The sequence below is a fragment of the Bombyx mori genome, chromosome 22, assembly GCF_030269925.1.
Source record: "Bombyx mori chromosome 22, ASM3026992v2".
In the NCBI taxonomy this organism is placed as follows: domain Eukaryota; kingdom Metazoa; phylum Arthropoda; class Insecta; order Lepidoptera; family Bombycidae; genus Bombyx; species Bombyx mori.
Genome location: NC_085128.1, coordinates 6,100,552 through 6,111,209, shown reverse-complemented (window position 1 = coordinate 6,111,209; position 10,658 = coordinate 6,100,552). Strand labels below are relative to the sequence as shown.

At 39.3% G+C, this 10,658-nt stretch overlaps 1 protein-coding gene across 1 annotated transcript; it reads right to left on the bottom strand.

Moving 5' to 3' along the window:
* Window positions 1-1,475: 1,475 nt before the first annotated feature.
* CPR127 (cuticular protein RR-2 motif 127) lies at window positions 1,476-9,107 on the bottom strand. The gene is made up of 4 exons (NM_001173172.1): window positions 8,841-9,107; window positions 6,696-6,792; window positions 2,294-2,728; window positions 1,476-1,658 (listed from the first exon to the last, which is right to left on the bottom strand). The coding sequence occupies exons 1-4, from the start codon at window positions 8,946-8,948 to the stop codon at window positions 1,567-1,569; spliced, it is 732 nt and encodes a 243-aa protein (NP_001166643.1). The 5' UTR covers window positions 8,949-9,107; the 3' UTR covers window positions 1,476-1,566.
* Window positions 9,108-10,658: the final 1,551 nt, after the last annotated feature.

The window sequence follows — 10,658 nt, the reverse complement described above, 5'->3', positions numbered from 1 at the left end:
CTAGTTGTTACATGAAAACCGCGCGCTTCAACTAGTGATAGCTTTATAATGACCATATAAGGTAATCGTTGGTACTGGAAATCAAATTCTTTCTGGAACATCCGATAACAAACGCCCACAACGTAGCTGTCACAAACAAAATACAATAGCGAACAACGAGTCAACTGCTTGAGAATGATTCCATTTCGCTCGATTCGAGTATTGCTATCTCAGTACCACAGGTGTTTTCTGGAATATGGACAATAGTTTGGGGCGTGACTTACTTCGGTTGAGCCGTTTTTTCCATATTTCTATCTCGGAATAATATAATGTTAGCGGCAGAATGTCATGGATGCATCCACCCGTGTACTTGACCTTCCTAGCCCAGGGTATGAGTTGGCCGAAGAGGGTGATCGGGGGTGTGAGATTCCTCCTCCTAATCCAGGAGGAAGCCCGTATGGAGTTTCCCCTTTGTAATAGCACCGCAATGCTTTTCGCTGGTTTGATGTCTATGCGCCATTTTCGGAACCACTGTCCTAAGGTTACGGCTGCGCTCTGGTGTTTCCTCGCGATTAGAGACTTGTTTCTACTCGAATAGTAAGCAGTCGTATCGTCGGCGAATACAGCTAACTGGGTCGGTGGCGACCGGGGAATATCGTTGACGAATAAACTAAATAAGAGCGGCGAGAGCACAGAGCCTTACGAACTCCAGCCGTGAGAGATCGCGGGGAGGAGACAGTTCCCTCGACTCGATATCGAAAAGAGCGGTTCGACAAAAAGTCCCGTATGGTGAGCACGAGACTATCCGGCACGCCCACATGGGCGTTTGGTGGTTTGATTTTCAAACTATTCCCTAACCCGCCCAATGGTTTGATTTTCAAACTATTCTTCATAGAATAGTTTGAAAATATTCTATGAAGAATAGTTTGAAATCAAACAATTGTCGAACGCTTTTGCGACCTCGAAGAAGAGAGCTCCCGTGTAGAGTGGTTTTGGTCGGTTAAGCCCTACAAGAATGTGCTCCGTGAGGCGGTGCACCTGTTGTACGCATGAGTGATTTGCGCGGAATCTGAATCATTCATCGATGAGAATACCCTTGGATGAGACGAAGTCTGTGAGACGTTTGTACAGCAGACGCTCATACAGTTTGCCTAGAGACATAAGGAGGCCAATCGAGCGCTACCACTTAATACTTCATGGCTCATAAGCAAGTTTACCAATTTAGAGGAACTCAAACGATGAGTCGGAGAGAAAAATGTTAAATCGTTGAAAAACCAAATGAACACTAAAACAAAACGGAAAAATAAAATAAGAATAAAAATTTTTGCTAGCTTAATACCTATGTACTAATCTTACAATGAAATTGTACGCAGAAGTATTGCTCGCGATAGAATACAAAACGCCTGCAGAAAATGCCTTCTCGCTACAAAACGCCTAAGCGAAAAATGCTTGAAAAATATTACTGGCGTACCTACATAGAAATAACACAAATGATATAACTTAATTATATTTGGTGCTTTATTGAAATTAACTTAAAACGACGTACACTGAGGCACTTTATTTACACAGCATTACAGAATGTTCAAACTAATAAAATTGATTGTATTGCGGGAAAATCTGTCCATCGAAGTCAAAGTTTTCATATTCTGGGAAAGGCGTGGGTCCGAATTTGGGATAAGCTGGAACAAAATAAACATATACAATTTTAGAAAACCACAAAAGTGTTACATTTATATTTTGTTTGACAGACCAAAACATTGTGGCGAAGTTTTGTTATATCTAAAGAGCTATTGCGAATCTATTGCAAAGCTAAAGAACTAATGCTATTTGAAATCGTCGTGGCCTAAAAGATAAGACGTCCGGTGCATTCGTATCTAACGATGCACCGGTGTTTGAATGGCGCAAGCGGGTACCAATTTTTCTAATGAAATACGTGCTTAACAAATGTTCATGATTGACTTCCACGGTGAAGGAATAACATCGTGTAATAAAAATCGAACCCGCAAAATTATAATTTGCGTCATTACTGGTGGTAGGACCTCTTCAGTCCGCGCGGGTAGATACCGCCGCTCTGCCTATTTCTGCCGTGAAGCAGTAATGCGTTTCGGTTTGAAGGGTGGGAAAGGGTGAACAACTTTACTGAGACCTTAGAACTTATATCTCAAGATGGGTGGCGCATTTACGTTGTAGATGTCTATGGGCTCCAGTAATCACTTAACACCAGGTAGGCTGTAAGCTCGTTCACCCATCTAAGCACTATAAAAAAAAACTTAACGTAGAGACGATGTATAGTAATTTATCAAAAAATACTCACTAAGTGGTCCCGGTGAAGGATAAACCTGTGGGAAGGCTTGGTCGTTGTACACTTGCTGTGGGTAAGCTTGCTGAGGGTAAACTTGCTGAGGGTACACCTGTTGCGGGAACGTTTGTTGAGGGTACACCTGTGTTGGGTACACTGGCTGAACGTTCCTCGGTACCTCTACTGGTACGGGTACAGGCTTGGGCACATACTGCACTGCCGGTTGTATGGTAGGTTGTACGGTGGGTTGTACTTTAGGTAATGGTGACGGTAAGACTGCAGGTGCAATTGGAGCGGGAGGTGCCACTGGAGCAGGTGGTGCAACTCGGGCGGGTGTTGCATGCACATTCGGGCCGCTTTTGGAAACCACAGCATTGAAGCCGTGGAGTGAGTCGGCGGTATAGTCGACCGTGCGAACAGAACCGTCTGGTTCTACAAGAGAGTATTGACCTGAAATAAACAATGTTACGTTATGGACTTGGAATGCACACAGTGTACGACTTCACTTTGTAATAACGTACAAAAAATAACATTTTTTTTATCATTCATTGAGCACAATCTCAGAGCGTTCGTTTGCGCAATACGCTAACTCTTATGCAACCCGGGGCATGGCACGTCCCAGCCCCAGTGTGGTCAGAGCGCGGAGGGCCCAATCTCGGCGGTCCGTGCTGGAGTCATGGTCCAGACGGCTGGCCGATCCTTCGGCTGGTCGTAGGACCGTCGAGGCGATTCGCCCGGTTCTTGTGAACTGGGTGAATCGTGACAGAGGACGCCTCACTTTCCGGCTCACGCAGGTGCTCACTGGGCATGGTTGCTTCGGTGAGTTCCTGCACCGGATCGGAGCCGAGCCGACGGCAGAGTGCCACCATTGTGGTTGCGACTTGGACACGGCGGAGCACACGCTCGTCGCCTGCCCCGCATGGGAGGGGTGGCGCCGTGTCCTCGTCGCAAAAATAGGAAACGACTTGTCGTTGCCGAGTGTTGTGGCATCGATGCTCGGTGACGACGAGTCTTGGAAGGCGATGCTCGACTTCTGCGAGTGCACCATCTCGCAGAAGGAGGCGGCGGGGCGCGTGAGAGACGCACAGGCCCGCCGCCGTCGAGCGGGGGCCAGGGAGGCGGATCTCGCCCAAGCCCTGGCCCTCTAAGTGTTTCGGGTCTCCCTCACATGTCGGCCTGGGGACCGGCGAAGGGGGCCTAAGAAGACGACGTGCAAGCTGCTCTGCACGCGTTTTATGCATGAGCATCCGGGTGATGGAAGGCCGGCTATCCTCAACCCACGCTGGTTCTGACCCAGCGGGGTATTCCGTAGGATAGACCATTCTAACCGGTGCCATCTAGGCGGGCTTCGGATAGCCTGCCGACCGAGAGGGCTGGTGGTCGTGGCGCCGACGACCACCAGTCCGGCGTCCCGAGGGGGAGGGTGATGGGAGAGATGTGCTCCGCACTAAACGCTTCACTTTCCCCCCCTTGCCTTTTCATGAGTTTTGTCTCATGCGAGGTTTGGACGTTGGTTGTTGAGAGACAGGAGGTTTTAGTCGGTTCGACTCCGACATGCCCCGCCCTCCATCCCCAGTGAAGGGCGGAAGTACGGCGATTTCCTCCTGACAAAAAAAAAAAAAACTCTTATGCAAATAACCGTGAATGAAGTGTACCACAATAAGTTCGCACGTTACCGTATAGCCGTGGGTTGTTGCGAAACCTCCAGTTTTATTTTCTTTATACCTCGAATAGAACTTAAATTAATATTTTTATAATAAGAAACTTCGTTCCTATCCGGTGTCCCACGACACCACACATATTTTTTAATATCTGAACCATAAATTCGCTCACGATAATTCCAGTGATAAAAAAAAATTAACACCGTTAATTTTATGATGAATTTTATCTGTTCCTATATTAGTCCCTGACATTAACAAGACACAATAAAAAACGTTTGTCATACAAATGTATTTTGTAAAATTATAGCACTTAATTATTATTATTTCCACAATTTTGATGATTTACGACATTCATAATCCTAATGGGATTGATTGCCTTATTGGTTAGTGACCTTAATTACTGATTCAGACTTCGTTTGCAGATCAGGATATTTTTCTAAACAATAGCATTTAAGCATTCGTCGTCTTCTTGTATATGACACATATGACACACTTTGTTCTTGACACTCATTTATGAAGTAGGAAATCGATCGATCGATCGTCTAGATAGATTCTATGTGTCAATGACCTTGTGTAGTGCTAAAACGCAACTACTTACAAAGATGCAAATTTGGAAATCGACCTAGATATGTTTCGTAAGTCATACTAGTTAAGACTTTTGAACGCCCTACATGAATAGACGAGCTAATGAGCCATCTAGTTTTAAATCAAATCGATCCCTATAATTAAAGACCCCGCAGCGTGTAACTCGTCCCCCCACCTTGACACTTAAGGTCGAAGTCACCATTATTTTGTGATAATGACTTTCCTACAACTCCAAACCAGGGCAAGCATTATCCTATTTATTTTAGCCTCTGAGGATCCATACAATGCTTCGAGGCTAAAATAAATAGGTTAATGCGATCTACCCGTACGTATCAAGGAATTTTTATAGGTTTGATATCAATTAACAATTTTCATAGCTCATCGTTGTAAACACTTGTGAACACATAAAATACGTATTTTTATTGTATTAAAATACTAGGAAAATTGGCATATGTTGCCGGATTCAAAATATTACGACACGATACAATAGGATATCGCTCGTTTCACTCATTAGACCACAAGCACATCAAAAATGGACAGAAAAGGTATCCACATTATTATGTCTAGGGGTTGTAGTAATCACCTAACAGCATGTGGGATAATAAGAGCTATCGAAGAAAAAAAATGCCACAAAAACATATTTTTTTTATTGCTTAGATGGGTAGACGAGCTCACAGCCCACCTGGTCTTAAGTGGTTACTGGAGCCCATAGACATCTACAACGTAAATGTGCCACCCACCTTGAGATATAAGTTCTAAGGTCTCAAGTATAGTTACAACGGCTGCCCCGCCCTTCAAACCGAAACGCATTACTACTTCACGACAGAAATAGGTTTGGGTGGTGGAACCTACCCGCGCGGACTCACAAGATTTCCTACCACCAGTATGATGTCTACGTGATATTAAACGTAAGAAGTTAAAAGTGGAGTCCAACTTATTTTGATTATATTGATTGTAAAAGCTGTTGAATTGTTACAAACTGTCTTGGCTTTTTCTTTCAAAAATATGTATGTAATATGTATATGTATAATAAATATGTATGTATGTAAAGTTTTTCAGTATAATTATAATCTGTTGAAAGCAAAAAAGTTCATCACTATCAGTATTGCTGGTGGTAGGACCTGTTGTGAGTCCGCGCGGGTAGATACCACCGCCCTGCCTATTTCTGCTGTGAAGCAGTAATGCGTTTCGGTTTGAAGGGTGGGGCAGCCGTTGTAACTATACTGAGACCTTACTACTTATATCTCAAGGTGGGTGGCGCATTTACGTTGTAGATGTCTATGGGCTCCAGTAACCACTTAACATCAGGTGGGCTGTGAGCTCGTCCAACCATCTAAGCAATAAAAAATAAAAATAAAAAATATTATTATTTTTACTTTATCATGGAACGCACAAAGAAACAAGGACAGAATAAATCGTTGATTTGTATTCAGATCCACACAAATCTATCTTACCCTGTCCTTTTTATATCTTCTGTATTTAAATATAGTATATGACTATACTGATTACTTATTAATAAATGTACCGTTGAATCACTTCTACGACACCATACACATTAAATATTTTAATGGGCTCTAAATTTGGAACTCTCATTGAACGAAGGTTGCAACAGACAAACAATGGGCTAACCCTCATAAAATTAATGGGCAATATTGTATGCCCATTTCAGATACATTTTGCAGTCACAATAACAAGGAAATCTGTAAATTACTAATAAAATTTAAATATGAATCGCTGTTCATGTTTATTTTAGTTTTATTAGAGGATTAAAGTAATGCATATTAATATGCATGATCTGCATATATGCACCTATTAATATCTTTGCACCTAATTCTAATTAAAATAAAATAAACGTGAAATTAAAACAGCAGCGAGTGTTTATAATGCTTAAATTTAAAATACGAATTTTAGTTTATGTAAACACAAATGTAAAGAAAAACGTAATCTCAGGTAAGTTTAGTCTGATTATGATTTAAAAAAATTGACGAATTTTACATCTTGGTTTTTGTTTCAGTTTTATTGATATAATGTGAAGTTATCTGATCGCCGTTAAGTATTATGTAATAAATTATTAAATATTCTAAGAGATACCAATTAGTATCCACACCGGATTGTTGTTCTTATTTGTTAATAGATCTACTGACGCTGTTAATTTTCTAAATAATGATTACCTTTAACAACATCTCCATCTCTGGTTTCATGTTGTGATTTCACGTCACCAGTATTAGGGTCAGCGACGCCATAGTTGAAAGCATACTTCGGTGAGTTCTGAAAATAATGTAAATTTACATTAAGAAAGATCCTTCGGTTACTTCATTATTTATGTCTTAATCATCATCATAAATTATTTCTTCTGCTTAGTGTTCCACTTCTACGGGATTATTTACGTCTTAATCATAATCATAAATTATTTCTTCTGCTTAGTGTTCCACTCCTACCGGGCCTGATCAGCAGCATGGTTATTTTAACATTCTGGGTCGCTCTATGAAGCGACACAGTACCACAACCAAGCAACTTTTTAAGATTTTCAACCCAAAGCGCAACCTTCATCTAGCCTTAGCATCATCCAGATATTTATTTACTATTCTTCATTACGCATGTACTGTTAAACTGAGACCTTCGAACTCTAGTCTTGAGGCGGCTCGTGGCAGTTGCGTTATAAATGTCTATGGGCTCCTGTAACCACTTAACAATAGGTAGACCGTGAGCTCGTTCAACAATATAAACAATTAAAAAAAAATATAAAATTCAACAACTTAAAACTATGGGGGTATTTATGAGTTCCATCAATGCATTGTAATGATAAATTACTATATTATACCCCTTGGGAAGGAAAATAAGAAAAGCCTCGGCTCGGCTTCGGCTCGGCCAAAAATTACATGCGATCTGAGGTTTACTGTTTTACTTTCCAAGGGCTGTATACTATTTTTTTGTCCGACAAAGGCGGAAAGTGGCAGCTTTATTTAGCACAGCGGGACGAAAGTTGCCACTTTCCGCCCGGAGGGGCAGAAAATAATTTATACAGATTATTGTAACAGTTTACGAAAAAGAAGATCATAGTGCTTGTGATTACTAATATAATTGCAATAAAAAACAAACGCATTTTACCAATGTACGAGTGCTACCATAACAAATCGATCATAGTGCCTAAAAGAGGAAAAATCTGGTAGCAATATTTGTAATTAAAGCAGATGTCATTATCACGCAAAAATTAATAAAGCAACGATTTCGATCTCATTATAAATGTAAGGTCAGAGAATATTAATTACTAGCGACCCGCCCTCGCTTCGCTTCGGAAACATTAAAACACACATGAAAAAAAAACAAAAAAAAATTTTTTTTTTTAAAAAGTAGCCTATGTTCATCATGGACAATATCGGCTTCTAATGGAAAAAGAATTTTTCAAATTGGTCCAGTAGTTTCGGAGCCTATTCGAAACAAACAAACAAACAAATCTTTCCTCTTTATAATATTAGTATAGATATAGATATAGATAGCTATCCGGTTATAGATTACAATTTACGATCTGGACCTGCTCTTGCTACTATACTTAATACTTCTTCCCTATCCTCCACCCATAATGATAACTAACCCACTGATTTTCCTTCCTAATTGCGTAGTTTCTAATCTCCTTGTTCACTTTAAGTGCATGGCATGTGGCAAGCATGGGTAGGTACTATATTTGTGCTAAGAAGCAATATGAGTTCTGGATTGAAGGGTAGGGCAGCTTTTGTACTAATGAAATTTATACTGGAATCGTATATGTCAAGGTGGGGAGCGGCTTCCATATTATAGTGTTGATAGGCTCTGGTATAAGCACCTTTAGGAGAAAAAACCCCTAAAGACTAATAAATTAGAAAACGTATACTTTAATTGTATTTTTATCAAAAATTGCGTTTATTTCTAATATTAAAAAAATAATACAAATATTCATACAAATATCTATTAGATTTTCAAATCGTGTGTTAATTTTAACCCAATGTATCGTCGTTTTGAATAAATTTAACTAAAAATGTTAAAATAAAAAAGACACACAATGCCCTAATTTCATGATCTGAATTAACTTATTAGAACTAAAGTTAATAGACTGTAAATCATATTAAAAACAAACACAGCGGTCAAGGACTGATTTTCAATTTGCTATAAATGCTAAGAATAATATCAAAAAAAATTAATTATATTTCAAGCACACAATTCCTAAATAATTTATTGCAAGAGTATTTCATTTTGTTCATTAGAACGCTTATGAAAAAAACTGATCGCATTGACACATCTAAACATAAATAATAAAACTTTTATGACATAAAACACCTTACGTAATATTTAACTCCATTCGGTAACTCGGGATTCAACACTCCTTGTTGTGGCTTAGATTGAACGATTCCAACTAAAGCCACAAAAAACAAACACTGTAACCGGCACATATTGGAATACGTGTATCAGCTTGTCTGTCTACTCCCTGAATAGTAATAACAGAGGGTTCACAGGCATTTTATATGTGGCCTTATTCGCTGGTAGCGCTGACCTTGGTGGGCGGAGCCGGCTGTGCTTCCGAAAATGAAGTTTCCTTTAGCGCTGCGCCGACTTAATTGAGAAAATTTTCACACGCTACAATAGCTTATATGTGTGTACGTGAGATTGCAGCATACCGATTGGAATAATTACTGTTAATATTATTGTATTAAGAACAATTCATTTCATTCATTTAATTTCATGCTAGACTCTAGGTCAAACGGTTTTATATGATAATATTATATTAAGTAAATCGGATCAGAAGAATTTGTATACAGCCCTGATCTCCTTCCCTAACAATAACTGATTCTCCAACATTTAAATCATTGGAACTGTCCATTTAAAATTCAAAAACATTCCATCCTGTAGGTAACAGAAGTAGTTTCACAATCAACTTTCACTAATCCTTATTTTAATTGATCCTTTAGGTTTCGATGGTGGATCGTATTGAGAGACCACAGGGGCTGGTACAATTACAATCATCCTGCGTGTTGGTGCTTCAAAGCAATCTCTTGTTCTTTCCATATTACTGAATTATCTCCGACACGCCACTTACCGGAGAAAATTTAATGTAACAGTAACTCCGTAATCTGCGTATCTATTATATGAATCATTAAACATATTAAATGCAACCGCGTCATGTGAAGCTTCTTCTAGACCTGAATCAACTTAATGTTATGTTCGTTTTATTTTTAAATTACAAATTCTAAAACCCTAACAAAGATAAGAAGATGAATATTGGATTGACTTGCGCAAAGATATGTTAATAAATATAATGTATATATTGCGTTGTCATTCGTAAAGCTCAGAAGATACTAAATGTATTTAATCCAATCTCATCCATTTTACATTTATATTGGATTCAACAAACTACATTTCGTATGAACAAGTTTTATAATTGATCAACTTTTGATTCCTGTCTTGTTTCATATGGATGATTTCTACGTTTTAAGATGTCTGCTGTCTGAAATTATAAGCCGTTTCCTAACATAAAAATATTTTATTAGAATTCAAGAAATACGTACAATATCCGTGAACATAAAAAAAATAAGGATAATTCATTTATCAACGAAAGGAAATTATAAATGATTCATTGGACTAGCTAATCCGGCTAATTTACAACTGATTAGTCATCACAGTATACATAATTATTATTATTTTTTTTTATTGCTTAGATGTTTGGACGAACTCACAGCCCACCTGGTGTTAAGTGGTTACTGGAGCCCATAGACATCTACAACGTAAATGCGCCACACACCTTGAGATATAGTTCTAAGGTCTCAGTATAGTCACAACGGCTGCCCCGCCCTTCAAACCGAAACGCATTACTGCTTCACGGCAGAAATAGGCAGGGTGGTGGTACCTACTCGTGCGGACTCACAAGAGGTCCTACCACCAGTAACTTCACGGCAGAAATAGGCAGGGTGGTGGTACCTACCCGTGCGGACTCACAAGAGGTCCTACCACCAGTAAATAGAATAGAAGATAATTTCCTTTAATTTCATTAGACATATGTAAATCTAATAAACAGTATTCAAAAAACAGTAGGAAATTCGCTTCCAGCTGTAAAACTTAAATAACAATTTTACTATCGAAGTTCGGTCACACTTTACTATAACTTT